Source organism: Melanostigma gelatinosum (assembly GCF_949748355.1).
Source record: "Melanostigma gelatinosum genome assembly, chromosome: 9".
Classification (NCBI taxonomy): Eukaryota; Metazoa; Chordata; class Actinopteri; order Perciformes; family Zoarcidae; genus Melanostigma; species Melanostigma gelatinosum.
Window position 1 is genome coordinate 4,714,317 of NC_136642.1, and position 23,765 is coordinate 4,738,081.

The following is a 23,765-nucleotide window of genomic DNA, read 5'->3' on the forward strand; positions in this document are numbered from 1 at the left end:
ATAGCACTTAAAAGTCGCATCGAAATGAAAAAGCACTTCTTTGCATTGTTTGCTCACACTCAGTTCAACAATCCTACCTTCACTTTTTCAACCACCATCATGGTCACACCCGTCACATAATGTCTCTTTTCATCTGGAACACATTTAAGTGCTCAATCCTTTTGGCTTTAAGAAGCAGAAACTGGGTTTTTGTTCGTGTCGCTCCCTCCGGGGACATCGAGTCCCTGACGAGAACAAATCCACCGACGTCTACGAAACACGGAAGCAGCGCTAACGTCTCACGATGTATTCACACAAACTCACAGGAAAACCTTGGCACACGAGCCTCAGGTGCCCCCCCCCCCCCCCCCCCCGACCTCAATATTCATGACGGGTTGCTGTCTGCTGTGCACGGCCACGAAGAGACCGAGCAGGAAGAGAAAGAGCTGGTGAGATGCCAAGTTTGAGGGGCAGAGAGAGAGAGCGAGAGCGAGAGAGAGAGAGAGATCCCTTTGTGCCTTGTCAAGTGGTGTCAAATGTGACTCTGCATTTACTTCACCGCGCTGCGGGTTTTTTTTTTGTAAGCGAGCGTTTTTTGCGCCCGAAGTCGAGGGAATAAGTACCTGGTCGCAGGTACTGGCACGCCACCCTGCCGCTCTGCCAGCTGAAGTGATGTTAGCCGGGCCGCCGGCGAACACGGTGCAGGGAAGCTAACGCAAGAGAGAGAAAGAGAGTTGGGTCACTCTGTATGTCTCTCTCTCTCTCTCTCACCCCCCACCCCCCTCCCTTCAGCCCACATCCCATTCCCATTGTGTGTTTAATCCGGGGCTCTTTTGTGGCAGGATTCCACACGAGGACTCCCGCTTCTGTGGCAGCCTTTTCCTCCCAGGGCCTGCCATGCTCTTCTGTCACCCCCTTCTCTTTTCAATTTGCATGGAAATGCCTCTCCGTGTGCCTGTGTGTTTGTGAGCATGCCCCCCAGCAGTCCGTGCGAGCAAGCATATGCGCACACACACACACACACACACACACACAGTCGCATATGAGTGAATAGAAACGCCATACCATCAGAGCCAGGGAATGCCAGGGATTATGGGAAGAGATGTGATTATTTACCAAGATTTTTTATTTATTTTTTGTTTTTTTGTTTTTTCCCCCCCCACCAACATCATTTGTTTTCGACAAACGCTGAATAGACCCGTCTTGGCCGGGTGTTTTGTGCTCGCTGACAGTTAAGAAACAGGCAGCTCAAAACGCACGATTATTGTGGGTATTTTTGGAAAACATCCATGCACTTAATCTTTCATCTGCTGAAAAATTCAGCTTGTTGAAGACCCCCCCCCCCCCCTCCCCGCCTCCTCTTCCCCACAACAGCAATTTACGCTTTTCACAATCTCATGCGACGCTTTTCCGTGGGATGTGAAGGCCGCAGCGCACTTCTGAGGTGTTAATGTTGCCATCAGCCGTATGAGTCCTTAAACGCTGCCCCCTCACTCACTCAGCCGGTCAGAAAGCTTCGGCATATGCGGAATTCCTTAAAGAGAGGCGGAAACCTGAAAACATTTCAGCCGTTCACTTCGCTGTGGGTAGTACTTTGAATGTTAAATCATTGTTTTCATCCTCTAAGCACATCATTTAAACCCGTCTTAAAATATTCCCTGGCAGCCATTATGGACTTAAAGATACCCAAAGCAAGAGATGCCGCAAAAATCTCCAAAACGCCATTAAATGACGGCACAGAGATTTCTTTTCTTCGTTTTGTCTTACAGACAGTTCAGGTCCTGTCTTTTTCGGTTCACTCAGACACACTGTGCTGTACGCTGTACCCTCCCATGTGCTTCCTTCCTCACTGCATCCTGTACCTACACCTACACACACTCCACTGTCTCGCCGAGATTCTTTATTTTCTTCACATGATGAGGCCACAGATGATCTGAACTTAATTTCGAAGGCATGGCTTGTGGAAGACGCAGGTCAAAACACAACGAGGCTCTTTTATCTGTCTGTGTCACAACCGGTCGGGGGGGAAGAGGCCTGAGAAGAGCTCTGGGTAGGAATAGCACACTACACCTCTGTATATTCATGTTAGTAGTTTGGGTTTCTATTCATGAATGTGTGCTGACTGCCAAAATGTTTTCCTTTCCGTTTGTTATGAAAGTAAATGTCAGCTGACAGGCTGAGATTGACGTGAGGTCACAGTTTGATCTGATGCAGAGCAGATCTGGTTCCCTGATTATAGATCTTTGGTGACATTAAGCCGATGATTTCTGAGATTACGGTTTAACCTTTTTGGAGCCACCGGCACTTTCTCCAGTGATGTTTTGTCTTTTATGGTCTTTGAGGAAGACTTTGAAACTGATCCTTTTCTTTCCCCCTATCCCTGTCTCTGCCCTCTCTTCGCTCGTTCTTCTCCTCCTGCAGAGATGGACGGCCTGTCCGACCTCTCTCCACCCGGCTCTAACCACAGCCACAACCACCTGGGCTTCTCCCAGCAGCAGCAGCCCATCCCCGGCAGCACGGCCGAGCAGACTCCCTCCTCGCCGGTGCCCCCGCTGCCTCACGCCCCACCGCAACACGGCGGTCAGACCGGCGGCCGACAGCCCCAGATGCCCGGCATGCACCACCCGGGCCTGGTGTCCACGCCCATCAGCCCCCAGCTGGTCAACCAGCAGCTCGTGATGGCGCAGATCCTCAACCAGCAGTACGCGGTGAACCGGCTACTGGCGCAGCAGTCGCTGTCGCAGCAGTACCTCAACCACCCGCCGGTCAACCGCAACTCCCACAACAAGCCCATGGAGCCACAGGTGTCCTCAAACACCGAGGTGTCCGTCGAGATTTACCAGTGGGTGAGGGACGAGCTGAAGCGGGCCGGCATCTCACAGGCCGTCTTCGCCCGCGTGGCCTTCAACAGAACCCAGGTGAGGAGCGCGGTACAGTTCACAGGGAACCTCTTTGCCTTTTACAACGTAAAAGTTGCTCATTCAGTCCGAAGCCTCGTTTCTTTTTCTGCTATAATAATAATTGCAATAATTTGGTCAGTGGAACGGACGTTTGTCGCGGACTTTAATATCAGTCAAATTCATATCAAATTGGCAAAAGGTGGCATGTGAAACATGATCAACGTTGATAAATGCACATTTAAGGTTGATTGATGATTAGTTTTTTCTATCATTTTTTTAAAATAGATTTTTATTTAATTTCATGTCCCAGTCTGTCAGTTTGGAGTACGTCAGTACCTTTTAAAAGCACTAAAATGACAGAGTGTCAACTTTTGAAATCAAACGGCACAAAAACACTTGAAGTGCGTCCCTCACTGTCCAACACCAACAACCTGTTGGATGAGGAAACACGTCACAACAAGGAAGTTACAAAACTACTTCACTTATTATTGGTATTTTTTCTACTAAGAAAGGCCTGGTGTTTGAATCTTTCATAATCTCATTCATAATTCTCAGCCCAGTAATCCAGCACCTTTACTGTACTTCAAGACAGCTGGCAGCCTGCCATGATGCAAAAGACCCGGGCGCGGTCATGGCGTGTGTTCTCTCCCTGCCAAAATATGTGGTTTCACTTCATAGTCAGAGGCCTTACACACACACACACACACACACACACACACACACACACACACGCACACACACAGAAGGCAGCGATTATGTCTTAAGACGTACCGTCTGCACTAGATTGGGGGTGGAGGGAGGTGAACAAACCTCATCACAACTCCATTTGCTTTGAAGCCGCTGTGTATGAAAAATAAAGGAACATAAACTGATAAGAATCTATCAGAATTAGAACGTACAGCAACCCCAAGAACAAATGTGTGTGTGTGTGTGTCAGACAGTTTTCATGCGAGCTCCCACACTAACGGAGTCTTATCTGTGGCTGATATGAGGAATCAGCCCAATGTGCCGTTGGAGAGTTTGCCTTTGGAGGATTGTTTATTAGGCTTGTGTATTTTTCCACGAGTCTGCGTTAATAAAAGGAGGGGGTTGACATGAAGGGGGCTGCTGTCGATGCAGGAAGTGGATCAGAGGAGACGAAGTGGAAGAACAGAGTTTCTATTTTAACAAACTCGGGAAACTAATTGACCAAAAAGAGAGACAGAGAAGGGTCGATGGCGAAGAGTAATAAGCACGCAGACACTAAGAATGCAGACAGTTTTAACAGTCAGAATAACGACACCAAGCACATGTTCGCAGCTCTGCTCCTTCCCCAAAAGAATTCGCAAGCTCTGAAAAAAATAGAAATAAAAGCGTGAGCATGTTTTCCCCATCACCTTGTTTTATTACCAAATCACACCTATTGATGGCGAGAGAAGCGGAGCGATGGTTTGCTCAGTGTGTGGCCAAGAGCTGATGAAAAGGCCCAATCACACGTCTCTGATAATGGAGTCACCGGCGTCTCGTAATGATGGAATTGAGCGCTTTTGAAAAGTAAACAGAGGATACACTGATTGCCCGCCGCACAAGACTTTCACATTCCAGGCGAGTAGCTGCGGCTCTTATCGGAAGCGGCACGCCGCTCCGAGAATGTGTCCAAGATCTGCAAAATCACATGCAGCAGAGGGCTGAAGGCCACAAAGAAAAGTTTCAACGGTAGTTCTGTCATCCAAGAATGAAGGGTCGATGAAGTGCTGCCAACCAACAGAAGAGAACATATACATATATTATATATATAATGGAAGGCAGAGAGAAACCGTAGAGAAGGTATGAGGGAAGTACTGAAATCAGGAGACGAAGAAGTCTTCGTCTTAGTTTACAGTTAAAGTGGGTATCAGAGTGTCATCTCCATTGTCATTGAAGTCTCCATCTACACTCACGGCTCTCCTTTACCGTTTAAGAATCCTCTAATGTGATTATTCTCCTTGCTTCACCCCCTCCATCCGACTGTTTTCCTCTCTGGAAGCTGCTATCTTTCTTCTCCCGTCACTCTCTCTTCGGCTCCCCTCCCCTCTCCTCCCTCCTCTTTCCTCCCTCCCTCCCCACCACCACCACCACGCAGGGCTTGCTGTCCGAGATTCTCCGCAAGGAGGAGGACCCCAAAACGGCTTCCCAGTCGCTGCTGGTCAACCTGCGCGCCATGCAGAACTTCCTGCAGCTGCCGGAGGTTGAGCGCGACCGCATCTACCAGGACGAGAGGGAGCGCAGCCTGACGGCGGCCTCGGCGATGGGCGCCCCCCCGCTCATCAGCACGCCGCCCATCCGACCTGTACAGGTAACGGGTTTAATTCTTCCCTCTGCATGTCTCTCTGTGGTACCCCTGCGTTTATTATCACTCAGAAGGACATAATTAGGAGACTGGAGTTTAATTTCTTTGAGGCAGAGCTAATTAGGAATCGGATGAAACCGTAACGTAAAAAGATGTTTGTTCACAGTCGTATTTTCAGTTTACGTCACGGGGTGAAGGCAGATTTAAAGAATCCTCGGAAGTACAAACTTGTTACCAAACTGGCCCGTCGCATGCCATTCCAGTTTGCCAGCTCGCTAACTTGCAAAATGCAAATCTCTACGCTGGAGATGGAGCAAAGACTGCGTTTGTTCAATATATATTAAAAAGAACCCGTATGTGTGAGTAGATCTAGTCCTGTCAACCGTTTCATGACATTGTGAGCAGTGAGTGTGTTTACATGCGGTCAGGCTTAGAGGACAAGTATGCAGGTGTGTTTTTAAGGAGCTGGATATTTCCTGGACTTAACCCAGACACACGTAACAAACCTGCCAGGTTTCATCGTCACTACGATAGGTTAAGCAATAGGTTACTCTTTCTATTAGAGTGTAAAACGTATGTCTGTTTACATGTGACAACAGCAAGCATGGACACGAGCGCCATCCCGGCACATTGTTTTTCCTGCCACTCTTCACATTCCCCTCCATTGTATCAGGCTGCTACCCGTCTGGAGAAGACGTGTCGTAAATATCAGCCCATTCGTGCCATCACCGTGCGCACCAGAGAACACACATTTGCATTCTCCCCGCATGTAAACGAGTCCCACATCGTCCCCGCCCCTCACCACACAGGTGAGGCCGGTGCACAGATGATGGATCGTTTTTTGTGCTAATTCTGACCTTTTACCGCGCATTAGGCGGCATTAGCTGCCCTCCCTTTGTGCAAATAGAGTTCTCTCAGCGGCGACGGGCTCCAGGAAAGATCAAACGTCGTTTAGTCAGTCCGCCGTTTTTTTAAATCGCCGCCTACCGGAGCACAACTTTCTACCCTCGCCGTAAATCCGTGTCCGTCATTTGAAAGGTATGTGGCAACTTTCTACCACTTAAGCCCATTTGAAGAGCGCTCAGCTGCGTCTGAAAGTGACAGGGGCCGACAAAGGCCGTCTCTGTTCTGTACCCGGTGGAAGATTTGGCTTTTTATTCGTCGCCGAGGAGGGAAGACAGACAGAAGCACAGGCCCACACACCTCCGAAGTGGAAACCTCCCCCGTGAAACTGCTCAGCATGATGCCAGCCGCTGTCTGTTGCAAAACTGCAAAGAAAGAGTGGCATTCTGAAGCAGCGGTGCTGAGCTTCGACGGGGCTTCTTCGCAGTTCACAGCTCATCTTTACAATGAGAGGCTGTGTCAGTGCAGGACAGACATTCAGAGTGAGAGCGTGGGCCTTCAGACAAGAACCTTCTGTTTGGCGTAATAACCCACCGTCAGAGCTGCAGACTGTAACTTTGTTAAGAATAACAAACTCCAATCAGACTGTCACCCAGTTACGAGTTACTGGAACAGTCACTCAAATCTGCTCCTGGGAAGGTTTGAGGTGAGAAATAGGCAATGCAGTCACATAATCCTGATTCTTATTTGATCAGTGTGAAAGGAGTGTGCGCTTGTGATTGACAGCTGCGTTACAGACTCCTCGGCTCTGATTGGTCGTCTTCCTTCGGGCGCAGCAGAATCTTACAAATGCCATTGGAAGAACTAGTCAGAGGAACCAGATTTGTCCACAGATTATCTGCCTCATGAAGAGCTGTTAGTTTATAGTTTCAGCAAATATGGCGAAACATTATTTTGATATAAGTTTCCGACTGTAAATGTCTTTAACAACATCTCAGATTCAGAAATGGGCATTTGGACCCTATGAGCTTTTAGATTTTCATCAATCACATCAGGTGAATTACCACAGAAAAGGATCCTTGTAGCATATCTGGGACCAGCTTCCAGAGCTGTAGACATCCATAGCAACACAGAAAGAGATCTGCCGGCTGAACAACAAACACAGAGACTGCTACACGACGTACAAACTATTTCAAACAAGACCCAAAACTCAAGTTTGTGGGTTTTTTTATACTCCTGTTGGCACAGCAATAGAATATCTTGAGGGCCCTAATATACTTCACCTGTATGACTTAAAGCCATCAACATTTATCATGCAGGCCCGTTGCTACACAAGGCAATTCTCACAAACACACGCGCTCGCACAACTCGTACACCTGGCCATCTGCCAGCCTCTCCTATGGAGCAGTGCGGTGTGAATCTAAGCACATAAATCAGCCAGGGTGGCAATTGAGCCCGAGACAGAGGAGGGATTTTATTGGCCTCGTAAAAACAGATGCAGAGGTATGTTTCTCTCACATGCGCTGATGGGTCGGCACAACTCCCCTAAAGCCAGTTAGCGCATGTCCCGGCCTTAACAATTGGCTTGACACGGTAACCCGCCGCTCAGACCGGCGAGCCCGCGTCGAGATGAAAGGCCCAGAAACGCTCCGGCATTCCGGTTCCACCACAAATATTAGGATTACGTGATTGTCTTTGACACGTAAAGGAGCCCGTATTCGGCGTCTAGACAAATACTTGAATATATCTGGGTTTTTTTATCACAGACTGTGCGTCGTGAGTTAGTAGCTGTTGGTGTTATTATGATTCATTTGAATGCTATGCGCTCGTACTCGTACCCAACCGCCGTCTCCTTTCAAAGGGGCTCGTATGGAATGATTCATGGGCTAATGGTTGGTGGGTAATGCTTTTATTAGGATACTTGTTAACTTGTCAAAGGATTTTTGTCAAGATGCAACAAGCCGCTGAATGAAGATGATTTGATTTCACTTGACTTGCATTTATTTTTTAATCACCAGTTTGACATGAGAATAATAACATTCCTCACGACACATCTCAGTGTTTTTGAGCAATGTAAGGCTGGAGCCGAGCGTGGGTGTAATCTACACTCCTGTGTGTGTGTGTGTCTGCTTGTATTTAGCCAGATTACCTTTCTTTTTTTCCCCGTGTGAGCCTGAGCAAATATCGGTTGTGTTGTGTTCCCGACACAGCAGCCCCGGAGGGAAGACTGTAACAGCGTGAGGCCCGAGGACTGGAATCCCAGAATCCCCGTGGGCCTTTCCCCTGTGAGCAGATAACGCCACCCACCTCACCTCTCCACCTCCACCAATCTGAATGCACACATTGTCATAGACGATACACACACTTGAGGCTTATTATCTCCCAACATGCAATTAATTGCTATTATCTTGAAAGGCTAATATTTGCATTTTTATCAGTTTTCGTTTGTAAAGAATGTCTAATACCACCTTATTTTACACTATTACTAATTTTAATTACATTTAATGTAGACAGATTTCTTCGGGGTTTTTATCCTAATTTGGTATCAAAACCTGTGGAAAAATATCGACAAATCTCAGTGACAGATGCACCGTATTTAGCATACTAACTGTCACACATGACTCTGATAATATTAAAAGAAAACATCTTCAGGTCGAGTACCGTGATCCATTCCATACACACAACCAAAACCTGTTAAATACAAAGAAGAATCCAATACCTGACAAAGTATTAGCAATGAAACACGCGTGGGATTTTTCTGTGATTTTCCTTTGTCTCCACTCCTTTCACCAGGTGAAACCGTCGCCTCTGCCCAGCGAGTGGAACGGCAAAACCGAGAGCTGCGTCCTCAACATCAACTCCACCATCTACGACGAGATCCAGCAGGAGATGAAGAGGGCCAAAGTCTCCCAGGCCCTGTTCGCCAAGGTGGCCGCCTCCAAGAGCCAGGTACAGACACTACAGCACCCTGAGCGAGGGACCACGCTTGCTTCGCTGTTCTCTCTCATTGTCTTCCTCCAGAAAACTTGCTCAAGCTACACTCACAGAATACGAAGAGCTGTATTTCTTCTTTCATCAACGGGACATGGTTGTTTGTTCAATATCCAAAATCCAGCCCACTCACCCACAAACCTGCCTTTTGAGGAACGTGTGAATGCTGTTAATCATAACTTCTTTCATCTTTTGTAAAGTGGCTCTTGCAGCAGTATTGATGCGTTGACACAGAGGCTGATGGATGTCAGCGTTGAAATTGATACTAGATGCATATAGCATCATAATATTCGTACAGTTCAAGGCAAAGAAGTCGAAATCCATCCAGCCCGGAGAGAGACTTGCCCCAGTGCATCGCTGCTGTGATTCACCCACATAATGACACATGTCCTCTCTATTGTGGGTTTGGAGGTTTAGCAGTCGACAGTGTTTCAACACCAAACAAACCTGTTTATATGAGCTCCGTTCAGTAAGACGATGGGCCCCTGTTATCTTCTCCCAGAGAGCAAAGCGCTCACACAATGCAAGCCTGTGTGTGTTGGAAACAGGGAGGGGGAAAACACACACACACACCACCAATTTAACTGAGTATTAAAAGCAATTTTAAAATGTAGCACTGAGGAGTTATTATTAAAGGTTTTCACGTGTCTGACAGAGGAGTTGGGAAGATTTCCACAATTGTGCTTGATGAAGACGATGAGGGGGGGGGGGAATAGATCACCAAGGGCGGAATAATCTAGAAATATCTGCAAAGGCTTTATTTTTTTCTTGCTGATTAGGATGATTATACCCTCAGATAGCTTTGTTTTACCAAATTGCAGTTTGATGCACAAACCACTGTTTTTGTTAAGGAGTTGAAAGACTCCTTGGAAGGATTGGAGAGAGAGAAAAGGGGGGAGAGGGAGGAGGCGTTGACTCGCACATGTCTCCCTCTTCTCAAATGAAGGTTTGTCTGGGAACAGGTTTCCACCGTGCCTTCTCCACCTCACTCCCGTCTTTCTGTCTTGCCCCCTCTACCTCTCTCGTCGCCCCCCCCTCCTCCCGATTTCTGCCTCTCTTTCACGTTCCATTCATGGCAGGCGGGTGTGAATGTGAATTGAGCAGCAGATAAGAAGTGTGCTAATTATGCCTGTGAAAGGGGGCCTGGGAGAGCACTTATCTCTGGCTCCATCTCGTAATGGGCGCTCCCCGGGCAGCTGGTCTCCCCCCTTACTACCCAGCCGGCATCGCCACAGCTACCGGCAGCGCCAGGCCAGGCCGGGCCTGCTCCTCCCCATCAGGACCCCTAAACCCTGAAAAATCAGTGACCAGCACCAGTTTTCACTCGCAGCTTCCTCGAAAAATCTTCGAAAATCCCAAATGCTTCAAGATTGTAGTTTTATGTTTATGTGTAGCTGTGGGCAGATAATTCTGTCGTGATTTAACTTTCCAGAATTGGCGTCAGACCATCTTTACGGGCGCAAATGTCTTCTTCTTCGACGTTGTATCTTTTGTCCCTTCCCCTCGTACAAGCCATTGTTATAATATGTTGATCGCAGTGGAGCTGCAACAATTACGAGTGAATTAATCGACCGGTTGATCGACAGAAAATGAACCAGAAACTATTTTGCTGATCATCATTTGAGTCACTTTTCAAGCAAAAGTTCTGGTTTGTTTGCTGGTTGCAGCTTCTTAAACGTTGGTATTTGTAGCTTTTGTCATTGTTTCTCAGTTGCTGTTTTATATCATTGAACGTTAGATATGTTTGGGTTTGGCCATTTTATCAACCAGCCAATTATTCTGGAAAATAATGGGTGGATTAATCGAAAATGAAAATAAGAGTTGGTTGCAGCCATGACTACTGTTCATAAAGTGGTCTTGTTTTAAGGTGTTTAAGGTCGCACATTAGATTGCACTTGTTAAAAGCACCGGTGCCTCTGCTGGAACTAAAGAGACGATTACTTCATGTGACCAGAGCTACGATACTGGGTGTTAATTGCTCGTGAGCTTCCTGTGGTGTGAATCAGTCGTCCAGGAACAATCGCAAAATGTGTTTTTTAAACGACACGTTGTAAACGACAGCTTAAGTCCAGAGAGGTTTTGCAGCCGCGCAGGAAGAAAACAACACTCGCCGAGCTTTGGGTTTGAGTGCCGTGCCAGCAGAGACTGCTGGTATACTGAGTGTGGATGTGGCTGGTGACGAGTGTGGAGGATGGGCCGCACTGGCAGGATGCCCACATGGGGTCCAGGGAAATAATCGCAGGGGGGGGAAGGGAAGAGGCCTCGCCACTGAGGCACTGGCACCGTCCCGTCAGCTCGGCGTGCAGTTCAGCCTCTTCAGCTCAGGATTTCCCAGCATGCTTACGCAAGCACAGGATCAGGTGACCAGAATCCATTGGTACCAGTCTCCCCCCCCCCCCCACCACCCCCGTTTGTACAGCATGAGGGTGTATGTGTGCCGCACATTGCCCTTGTTCACAGAAAGACGGCTGATGCAGCGGAGAAGAGAAGAAGAAGAGCAAAGGGAGATCTTGAGAGCAGAGAAATAAGAGATGCAGAGTTGGAGGAGGTCAAAGGCAACAGTGGTGCCCTGGGTAGAAAAGCTGTTCACTGATTGGTGCGTGCTCCACTGAGCGCATTCTTACTTGTGTGTATTTCTGTGTATGGCGTTTAGATACGGGTTTATGTGAAGGCACATTTGAATGTGTGTGTTTGAGGGGGTTCCTGGAACGCAGCCATCCCGTCCTCTCTTCGGGCTCGTAACCACTGCAGGCCTCTGCCCCCCCTCACATATTCAATGTTGCATTTCAATCACTCTTTTACTGCCACATATTCAAAGTAGTAACTATAGAGCAGTGAATCTAACCCATTCCATATTACTTCATCAGATTGATGGTCGCCATTTCACTTCAAGTCTGGGCATACATATTTTTTAAGTAATCCATGCAGCAATTCTGATTTATTAGGACAGATATTACACCCAGGCTTTGATGAAATAAAATCTGAATCATTATTCATGCTCCATTCCTCAAGGCCTCAAACTGATCGAACGCTCCAAGAATGTTCCGTTTCCATTTAGCTCCGGGAGATGTCAGACTTGGAGAAAACAACTGTGCGTTACTGGTTGGAATCCAGCGAGGACACTGCCAGAAGGAGCTCTGTTCGCCAAACAGGCCCGTTTGCTTTTAGCCCCGCGGAGGTGAGAGCTATGATCTGGATGGAGTTGATGTCCGCATTGTTCACTGCCGCAGTAGTGGCCAGAGCGGCTACCGAGCAGGCTACTGTGCTTTGTTTTCAGGGGAGGCTCGCTGTGTCGGCTAGCCCGGCAGAGGGGGCGGCTCATGCTCAGATGAGCGATTGGAGGTGAGCTGAGCGGGGGGGTCGGAGGGGGGGGGGGGGGCGTCGCTTTGACACGACTTTTATGTCCAAACATCCCCGACACTTCCTGGGAGGAATTGCGCAACGGGCGAAAAATCAGAGTCCCTGCTGTCACAAAACAAGCACCCCGGGAGCCCCCGCGCGCCACGGGGCTCAAAGCCCTCAGACTCCTCAATGACCAGAAGAGTGCAGAGCGCACCAACACCGCCCTCTCTCTCTCTCTCTCCATCTCTCACATCGCCCATTCTCCCCTGGAAGAGGTTACGCTAATTAGCCAGGCTCTAATGAGACAGAATGGCACTGATCTGGTCCGCCGCTGCGCCACCGGGGGGGCCGGGCGGGGGGGCTGGCGCAGTAGTGGGGGGAGGTTGGTGTATGCCATCTGTCACCCTGCACCCGCCTGGCACGGCAGTCCCCGGAGTGGAGGATGGGTGGGGGGGGGGGGGGGGGTGAGTGCCTTGTTGGTCTGGAGAGGTGGGGGAGTGGGTGGGGACACTGATATGAGGAGGAAGGGAGGGTGACAGAATAACGGGAGCTGCTTCCTTCATGTTTGGAAAATGACTTATTTCCTGTTTGGGGTTGAATCGCATTACTGGTCGTACATGTTTTATGGGGGCTTGAGCGCTTTTCTTAGCTTTTAATCTCAGATATTTAGCGCATGACCCGCCCAACCAGACCAACGACACACACACACACACACACACACACACACCACTTCTATCATTCTGCTCCATCCAATGGCTGCTGAACAAGAGGGGCAGATGGCTGACCTTTTGGGTGTCTGTTTCTGGATGGTGGCCGCTCAGAGGTTTGTCTGTTACTGAGAAGCCACTTGGGGTCGGCGTGTTAGAAGTCATGTTTTTGCACGGAGAGTCGTTTACAAATGGCATTAAGTGACATCATAGTACAGCAAAACATGACGCAGTGAAGACGTGGTCGGACACCTTTTAATATCTGGATCTGCTTTGGAATACTTTTCATAAGTTGTACTTTCTGTGCGATGGCGTCAAGGTGTCTTTTTTCTTTATTTTTTCTTTGTAGATGAACAGCTCCACACCTCTCTCTCTCTCTCTCTCTCCCTCAAATTAGGCAGATCAGAGCGAGCATATCGCAACCCCAAGGGACCCAAAAGGGCCGTGCCTGTTTATTAATTGATTTATTTATTTATCTCCTGTGCCTGCTTGATTATTAGGTTGCCATGGGAAACAGGCGAGGCCAGATCCTCTCTATTATTAAAGACACAATTTCTTGAACTGGAGACCCAGCTGTCTGAATAATTAATTTAGCGAATGAATTATCTTGCAAACGGTAAGTCTTCCCCCTCCCTCTGAAATGAGCCTTTCCCTTATTGTTTAATGGACAGTGGAATTCCCACCAGCCTGTTTTCTCTCCGCTGCCTGTTTCATAGAACCCTCCTCCTCTTAGCGGGAGCCCCGGGGTCTCACTGAGCATGCCCAGAGCACTTTGCGTCTCTCCTGCCATCTCTCTCACTTATGCCTTACATGCCACCTCTCACCCCATCTGTCTCCAATTGCGCAACCCACTCCCTCCTCCTCCTCCTCCTCCTCTTCGGGGTCCAAACTAGGAATCTGCCCCGACTGTCAGCACTTCAAATTGTCTCTTCGTCACCTCTAATAGATTTATTACAAGACAAATGTTTTCTACCGGGGAGCAGGTGTTAGCCAGTTAACTGAGTTAGCACTTTGCTAATAGTTCACCAGCCCTTTGCTATGCGTAGCTCTCAAGGCCTAACCGGGGCTCAACCTATTGGCCACATGCCTAACCTTACCAGCCCTTACCCTTTGGCCTGCTTGTTAGCAAGTGCTCCCAGTGACAGGCGCAGTATTGTGCTCGCGCTTTCTTTCCTGCAAATGTTCTGCAGCTAACCCTCTCCCACTGTCTCCACTCCTGCTGACAGACCACACAGGGCTTGTTCTGAGGCCCATTCCCGCTAATCTGATCAGGCAGGCAAATACGCCGGGAAAAGCGCTTTAATGATCCCCCTAATTACCTCAAGTCAATACCAACTGTATTATTAGACTCGGGGAAAATATTCCATTAGGGTGCCCCCCGTGGGAGTCCCCCCCGTGCGCGCCTGTGTCACGCGCCGCTCGCCCCCTACGCTTGTAATTCATTTTATTTACACACTCCGGAATGCACAAGGTCGCACCTGCAGCCCGGAGCCGCCCGCCTCGGCCCGCCTAATCAGATCTGTCATAATTATCATTTTGCATGCTTCTGACACACGCCGGGAAATATTTCAATTTAACTACAGCCACCGGCTGAGAGAGAGAGCGAGAGAGAGAGAGAGAGTGTGTGTGCATACAGGAGTGTGTGTGAGATTGAGTCTAGGGGAATTGCATGGGGAGATATTAGGAGCTATCCAAGTGCTCACGCTGGTGCTTGTGTGCACTTGATTTTGATCCCTTTTCAGATATTCTCTGTGAGACGGCTGATGGAGCTCAAAATGTTCTCACAGCTCAACTGGTTAAAGGCCACAAATAATAATAATAATAATAATAATGACCATTTGTGTATCAATTACTCACCTCGTGTTACCTTCAATTCTTGAAGAAAACAGTTTTTCTTATTATTTAAAACATGTCTGACTCGTAGGGACGAGTAGCGCACCTGCACAATTTGTTCGCTTTCATTAGTATCTGAAGCAAACTTGTAGGCCAATTAAGAAGACTTATTTAGCTGACATAGACAATTTGCAAGTTCTCTGCTATTTCAATCCCTAATTCAATAAGATCAGTCATGATTTATCAGCTTAATTATGCTTTGATATTAGCAATTAAGCCCAAGCTTTGAATTAAATCTCAATCAAGCCCTTATAATTGGTGGAGTCAGACTGCATGTAGGTGCTTTCTGTGTTTGTAATTCTGCCGCCGTTGTTGTTTATCGCGAGCTCATCTTCAGTGTGTTTGTTGTCTTCTGTGCGTTCATCCTCCATCTGCCTCCGCTGTATTGAACAGAGACGATTATAAAATATATAAATAAAAAAAGAGGTAAATTTGTGGTGGGAGAGCAGTGTTTGCACATTGAGTGTTGCTGTGCAGACAGTGCTGCCGCCCAAATATCAGCCCACCACCAGAATAAACTAGATTACGGTGCAATTCCAACAATACTAATATTTGCTACGAAGAGGCACATGGACTGCAGCATCATCAGCGGCTCCATTTTCCGCCATTTTGTACTCATAAAAAATCTTTAGTGGGCAAAGAGAACACGATTTCACTAATATGTGATACCCGCTGATATCTAAAGGGATTTAGGTTTGTTTCCTGCAAATGTTTATAGATTGTTCAATACTGAGCATTAAAAACATTCCTGGCATCTAATTTCTTGATCGGATTTAAATGGAACGTGTTCTCTGGTCTTTTTACTGGTGTTCTTGAGCAAGGCACTTACCCTGCTGAGAATCCAACACGAGTCGATTACAGCAGCGCCGGGGAACTCCCCACTATTGTCACCGTGTTCTGTGCGTTTGTGTGTGAAGAACTTCGCCGAAAAGAACAAAACGTAGAGCTAGAGAGAAGAAAGGAGGGAAAAAAAGGAAAACGCTGCAACCACACAGATGTTTAATGTGCTCCATTTCAGATGGACCGGTCATTTGCCTTTGGTTATTCTTTATGCTCCATCTGCCTCTATTTGGTTGCTCGAAAATTCCCCGCACACTTTATTGGTTCGGCAGCCGTGACGTAAACCGCCACACAAGAACTGGTCGGTATTGTTTCTGGGAGCGAGCGCTGACACAGAGAGGGCCGTTTCCTGCACAGTCATGCCTCGCCTCCACAATGTGTGTCGTGTCAGCCGTCAGTCTGTTATTGTTGTCGACTCGCTTATTGTATCTGGTGAGGTCGCGACCCCCTCTTCAGAAAACGTTCACAGTTTTGGCGAAGACTTCTCCGTGTCGCGCCTCGAATAGAGATTAATTGTTTGGCATGTATGACTCAGACTGGCACATTTCTCCCCTAAAGCTCAGCCACTGACATCCTCACAAAAGAGGATGGTGACACAATCTGGCACCCAGGATCTGGAAAGCGTCCACTCTGACAAGACATCAGAGTCACGTCAACATGATTTAACAATAAAAGAGTATTTCTTCTTTTTTTTAAAGGGCGAGTTTCAAATGATTTAAGATGACTCGGTTTTTTTTAATCTTCAAAAGATTTCGGATAAAAAGAAAAAGCAGCTCGGTGTCATCAACCATCCGGAGGGCATATCTGTAATTTCAAAAAGGTGTCCGGTTTAGCCATGTTTTTGGTAGAAGGACTCCTCATGGATACTCAAGACCAGCGTGTAAATCGGGATCAGATGGCGAAGTTATAAAGAATAATGCATCGGTGAATGAAACAATAAATTCAACTCTTTGATCATCATATGGTAAACAGCCCTAAATTCAGTCCAAACCTTTTTTTCTGTTTTAACCGTTTTCATTATTTGACCTCTTCACACCTTCTGTTCGGATTACATTATTGTAGAAGGTGCAGTGTGCCGGTCATCAGAACCGCGTGTCCGTAGGACTCCCGGTTCTGAATGAAATGGCAAGTGGCAGTCAATGACTCTGTGGTGAGTGCTGTCCACGAGTAATGGCTACCTTGGGGCGGCTCTTTGCAGATCGGTTTTTACCGAGGTTCGCTCACGAAGTTCCGTCTTCTTCACTCTCGTGGTTGTTGTTTGCCGCGGTGGAAGCTTGTACTCCGGCTCAACAAACGGCATCAGCTCGCAGACGCCTTAATAGGACGAATAGGCTAAACGTCTCATGTCAACGCTGCTAGCGAATGAGTTATCTATGTCTGATGTTTCCTTCTGCTTTATGGATGTACATTCATATGGCTATATCTATGCATTCATTTTTAGACGCAGAAAGAAAACTGATTGCTCGATATGTTGAGTAACTGGTAATGCGTCCATGTCGAGTACTGGAGTTCTCTTTGCCGTCCCTAATGGTGAGCGGTGGGTGATGCATTGAGCGATCACGGGTTCTCCGTAGACATGGTCCTCCTCAACAACAGTGCAATACTTCTCCACGTGGAGACGGCTTCATGAACACGGAGCCTGTTGAACAAATGGCTCAGTGACGCTGGATGAATTCGTTTTTTTGTGATCTTGCAAACCTTCTCCTCTCTGCGAGGGAATGAATGAAAGCCAACGCGATTACTTTGGGTTTGTAACGAATGCACGGCTCAGCCATCTTTCCTTCAGCGAGACAGATTAGTAGGTTAAGAATCTTGCTAGCATTCATTTTTAAAAGGACGAAATAGACTTTTTCTTTTGGCCTTTTTTCATCTGACCCGTTATCTAATGAGACACATTGCACCTAAATCATCTCTGTAGGTTATTGCTCGTTTACTCCAACGCTCCTGTTATCCGTGTTACATTCAGTGTATGAAGTAACTGTAGATGCCGATGGCTGTGTGGACATTCAAGAAAGAAATTGAATAAAGACGCTAACAGTCTAATAAATAGGATGTTGGTTGGGTTGAAAGCAGCACGCAATGTGTTCTCCCTATATTGTTAGGGAGTGCTGTTCACATGACACTGACCCCGTTAACGTTGCCCCGTCGCCCTCACAGTATGCCACAGATTATTTGTGAAGTCACTCAGAGCTTTGCTGTTTGCAGAGAGAGACTTATTCCACCACCCAAAAAAAAGTCTGGCCCTGAATTCACTGTCAATTATTGCTTATTGTTGCGGGAGATCCGCATATGTCCGAGCATCGGGAAGGTTTCAACACTCGTCGTCAGCAGATGGGCGTCCACCGTGGCCTAATGTTTTTTTTTTTTTACAACACAGCACACGTTACCTTGCGGGGTGAAGGCGCCACGTGCAGCCGGCAGTTTGGCTTGCTCAGGGAGGAGAAACGTGTTATCGGCTGCATTTATCTGCATCGTGTTGTCTGCCAGTGCTGGGCCTCTGCCAGGTTCAAGGAGGAGGAGAAACAACAACGCATTGTCTTCCCCCTACTTTTAGCTCCCTCCCTTGTTCAGACACAGAAGAGGTTTGTCTGCTGCCTCCGAAACAGTCCTGTCCTCCAACCCGCCAACAAAGGCACCAATCATGTCTTCATCTGGGATTTTTTTTTCCTTTTTTTTTTGATGCGTCATCTGATCTGATCCGATTTTCATTTATTTTATTTTTTGTCCAAATCCAATCGATACTCGATACACTGGCATATAGTCTGCTTCGGGGGTTGAAACCGTGGCAGCAAACTGAAGCATGATTTCTGGTCACGCAGTAATCTGAGGAACGAGGGGAAAAATAAACTCAAATGGCAAATTGATGGACATCTGTTGGCTTATTTTATTTATTTATTTTTGCAGTGGCCGAGGTCAGCCTGATGGGACTGATAACAAGCAAATGAGATTAGAGCGAAGGTGTTGGCCAGGCCGTGTGACACCCTGTCTGTCTGTCTGCCTGTCTGTCTGCCTGTCTGTCTGCCTGTCTGTCTGCCTGCCTGCCTGTCTGTCTGTCTGTCTGTCTGCCTGCCTGCCTGCCAGTCGCTCATCCCTGAGCTGCCATGCTGGCTGTTTGCAGCGGTCGTTCGCTGGTTGGACGGGTTGGGCGGTGAATACCATGCTGTTCTCTGACAGAGCAGGCCTATGCGCTTATTGGCAGCTTGTGACTGCAGCACTCACATACAGCGTGTACCGCATTGCATTGCCGGGTGAATCTCGCGCATGAATTCAACTATTGTGTTTGGGAGGGAAATATTTTTTTCTCATCAGCACACCCGGTTGCTATTTATACCAGGGCCACACAATGGCCCGCTGAAGAGTTTATTACCCTTTTTAATTTGGCACCTCGTGACCCCGGAGCCCCATTAGCCTCCGGTCAGATCCGTGTCCGCTGTAAAACAAGAGAAAAGGCCAGTGGTTCTCCTTTGCCAGTCCCGTTGTTTGAAACTAATTAATATTTAAGCAACGATGACCTAGAGGCGGCGGATTATTGTGCAATATTGTCGCAGGTGTGTGCCAACATAGCAAGATAATCCTTCGCCTGTCAGTGCTTATTGCTCCGATGAACCTGTTTGCAGCATCTGTGGGTTCGGCTGAGAGATGTATTTATTTCGCATCAAAACAAAGCGGCTTCCCCGTTCACTACTTGCTGTGATTTACGAAGGCGATCTCGGTTTGTTGCACTGGTTCGCTCCACGAGGCCAAACTGAAGTAGTTTCTTGTGTTTAAATGTCTCGCACATGAGATTTCTGCCATGAATGGCCTCAATAGGGGCTGCAGTTATTATATTCATCATCAAGTAACCTGCTCGTATTTTTCTTGACTTGGTTGATTTATGATTTAGTGTAAAATTGTGACGTTTTCACACTCATTGTTTTCTCTGACCAACAGTGTATACGTTCTAAAGACGTTCAGTAAATCCTCACGCTTTTATTTTCTTATTGAAGAATCTAAATTATTTTGGATTGACAATTTAGCACGAGTCTAAACTGTGTTCGAGAGTCTGTTTCCCCCCCCCCCCCACACACACACACACACGAGATAACATTTTAGAGGGGAAAAAAAAAATCTATAAATTAAAGTCCAAAGTAATCCACAAAATGATGAAGTTGTTACGGCTAAGGTGTAATTAATAACAGCATCCTGGCCATTCACTTCTTAACTAGACGCTCGTTTACTCTCTGGCTGTCTGACAGGGTGAGCTGACTACCTTACCTCCTATCTGTGTAAAAACACAAAATAATCGGTGAACATTGAGTGATTCTTACAAGCATCACAGTCAGTTTCCCGTCGCTGCCTCGCCGGTTAAGCTGCGACGCGATGAGGTTTACCGAGCAGCAGTCGAAGCCCGGCGAGTGTGTTCTCTGTTGGCCAACAACTGGGCCTCTTCTGAGCTACCTGTTCTATTTATTTATAGAGTGCCCTTAATGATCTTCAACAAAACGCAGAGTGCGCCAGATTGAAGAGCCCTAGATTTTATTTTTTTTTCCCTGGACTGTGTTGGAACACTTGGCAGCAAGTTCCACGAGCCAATCAAGAGCGGGTAGTGCTCGTCGGCCGCGGCGGAGAGGCTCGACAAATTACATTAAATAATAAACGGGGAGACAAAAACAGACTTGCAACAGTGTGGCCATGTTGGACGTAAAGCCTTGTTGGTTTACTCGCTCTTTAGGGAGAGCTTGGATGTGGAGGTAAAGCTTTTCATCAGATAGTATTCACGCTACTTCAAACTGTGGAAGAATGAAGTTTTATGCCGTTCACAATACGCCGGTTCTTTTCCTTTAAAGTTTACTGACAACGAGGGAGTCAGATTGCTAACTTCTCTCGCTCCCTCCCTTCTATTCCTCCCCGTCTCTCTGTCTCTCTCTCTCTCCTCTCGTTATCCCCGCTGCCTCTGCCTGGCCTGTGGAAGCAATGCAATTAGACAAACACAAACAAAGCTCTTGAAACTGCCATGGAAAATGCTGACTGTCCACTGTCCACAGTGCTGGCCGGGAGCAGCGCTAACTGCTGTTTGACGTGCATCACATGAGGAGAAAAAAAAAAAAACGTGACGCAAATGTTCGTGTGTTCGTTTCGCTGCATGTCAGCTCAAAAAACAAACTGTAGAGCACAGACACGAAGCATTCACACTGATAAACTCCGTACTTTATTTCATCAAATGGACTTCCTGGCATTGAAATGGAGTTCACGTGGTGCCTTTGTTTGATTGGCTCTGCTACTTTGGGTTTAATCCTGCTGGTTTTGGGAGTGTTTGAGTTGGATTACTCCATCGTTGGGCCGGGGTACAGTTTCTCTGGCTTTGACAAGATGGTGTGTGGTGGTCTGTGTGCGTTTCTTTGCGGTGTGTGTGTGTGTGTGTGTGTGTGTGTGTGCGTGCGTGTGTGTTCGCGTTCGCCTGCACTACCGAATCAGCTGAAACCACAGACAGCCCAACTGGAGCGCCGTCCAAATCCCTCTGCATGCAAATTAAAAACGCAACAATAAACGTGGCAAAGGAACAAGGTGGGCACGCAGGCTTTATGGCCCCCTCTACCCCGCTCTCCCCCCTCTCTCTCTCTCTCTCTCTCTCTCTCTCCTTCTCCCCCATCTCCTCCAAACCCCCCTCCTGGGTTTGATGTGGCTTATGGGAGGAGTTGGAACAGGGGACAACCAAACTGCTGAGTTATCTCTTGCATGCAGTGTGGCGGCGTGGCTCTGCCCTCTCTGTATGTGTGTGTGTGTGTGTGTGTGTGTGTGTGTGTGTGTGTGTGTGTGTGTGTGTGTGTGTGTGTGTGCGGACCAGCAGCGCGGTGTAATCCTGTGGAAATGAAAGGTGCTGCCGCTCACTGGCCGGGAGATTACAGCGCCGCTCTGTCACGGCGCCAGGACAGACTACCCGGCTGAGCGAGTAGCCCTCCGTAACACACACACACACACTCACACACACCTCAATGCTTCTCTTTGACGCTGTGTTTCCTCCTCGCTGGTTTGACTCCGCGGCCGTCCGTCCTTCTTCATCCACTTCTGTCCCTTTACAGCTCTCTTGTAGCTTCACCCCCCCCCCGTCCTATCCTCTACCTCCTCTTCGCTCTCCCACACAGCACTACAGTGTGTTATTTCCCTTCGCTCTTACTCACACACTCACACTCACACTCTGCTCTGCTGAGGTTTGGGTCGTCACGTCTGAGGCTGTGAGACCACGTCACCCAGCCCCCGCTGAGCCCTTCTGTCTGTACAGTCGTGAATCCTCAGATGGTCCCTCAGCTCCATGAACAAACAAACACACGTCTGAGACCTCGACCAAAGCTCAAACCAGACGTCCTGACTCTAGCAAGACTTTTAAATACAACACCAACGCACTCGCAAGTACGGGAATGAAAGAATAAATCGAATATCGCTCCAAGGTTCATTTTACAACACATGGTCGCACAATGAAATGCACACATAGAACATGGAGTATATACATCAATATGTTTGGCTGTTTATTCTGTCCTTTATCCTCTGATTGATTGACTGTTTGTCAAACGTAAAACAATTGTGAAAAGTGAAGATTTCGGAACAGTCTAAAAATCTTCACGTTGTAGTTTACTGTCATGTCCTCACAGTCGGGATGAGCAGCTGGAACCAGACAATGTTTGGAGTTTTTTGCTTGAAAAATATCCTGAAATAAATCGGGTCGAGGAATCGTTTCTGAATCTTCCCCTCACCGGTCAGGCTCGCTGTGCCTCTGTTGCATCGATCAAATGAAGCCTCTCTGTTCTAATCGTCCCTCGCTGCTCCTCAGCTCTGTCTTTCATGGCCCTCTGCTGGAGCGTTTCAAACATGGGAGTCACTTCCCTCCTCCCAGTACGCGGTGTGTGTGTGTGTGTGTGTTTCTCCTCCAGTTAACTGGTTCCTCCCTGCTGTGTAGCTTGACCGTGGCTCATTCACGCCTTCTAACTGCAGCTGTTTAGTCTGCGTGATTTACATTGGAAATCTTTTTCTTTTTGATACTTTGCAAAGAACATTTGGATGTAAACTCACATTTACTTTCACACGAGAAGAAGTATTGAATAACCTGGTTCTCCTCTTAGGTAAAGCACTGTAGAACTGGGTGACCATGTGAACCAGGGTCCATACACGGGGGGCCTATGAGTTTAAACAACCATGAATTCATAATACATTCCTTTCACATTTGATCCTCAAAGAAGACGGAGCGTTACTGACCTGCTCTCTCCCTCTGATCCCTCCCTCAGGGTTGGCTCTGTGAGCTGCTGCGTTGGAAGGAGGACCCCTCTCCGGAGAACCGCACGCTCTGGGAGAACCTGTCCATGATCCGCCGCTTCCTGAGCCTCTGCCAGGTCGAACGGGACGCCATCTACGAGCAGGAGAGCAGCGCCGGGCAGCAGCAGCACCACAACGAGCGGCCGACGCACCTGATGCACATCTCCGCCGAGCTGCCACAGGTGAGCGCCACGCCGCTTGTGCCTTTGGGCAAGGCACTCGGCCGCGACGGCTTTCTGGAACATGGGTTTGAACCAGGCAACCTTATGGCACAGGCAAGAGTTCTTTGGGAAATGTTGAAGTTCCCTCTCGTCTGAAGGCCAAATTAGTAGTTTGATTGATTTTATTTCCCAACTCGCAACTCAAACGAATGAATGAATAAAATGCGGGAAGCATGAATACAAACACAGAAACACACCAGATTCTCAAATGTGAGGATTTGTTTCTTTTCCTCGTGTGACTGTAAAGTGAATATATTTTTTGGTTTTGGACCATATCCAAAATATATAATGTATTTTACCTACATTTTATCGTTTCATTTTTACAAATCTTTCAAGACTTTGAATGAAATAACACTTTCTATGAACTTGTTAATTAGAAACACTGCAACAATTACAATGTGCTACGTTTCAGCGAAAGCCATTTGCAAAGATTAGCCTGAACTGATTTAACAGCTGC

At 47.6% G+C, this 23,765-nt stretch overlaps 1 protein-coding gene across 1 annotated transcript in view; it reads left to right on the plus strand.

Annotated features, from left to right (window-relative positions):
* The window catches only part of satb1b (SATB homeobox 1b), a 45,137-nt gene that overhangs the window by 17,513 nt on the left and 3,859 nt on the right, over nt 1–23,765 (plus strand). Inside the window, exons 8-12 of the mRNA XM_079275055.1 lie at nt 2,401–2,897; nt 4,981–5,193; nt 8,241–8,315; nt 8,824–8,979; nt 23,060–23,269. Of these exons, the coding sequence (XP_079131181.1) occupies nt 2,401–2,897; nt 4,981–5,193; nt 8,241–8,315; nt 8,824–8,979; nt 23,060–23,269 (1,151 nt within the window). The remainder of the gene's footprint in view (nt 1–2,400; nt 2,898–4,980; nt 5,194–8,240; nt 8,316–8,823; nt 8,980–23,059; nt 23,270–23,765) is intronic.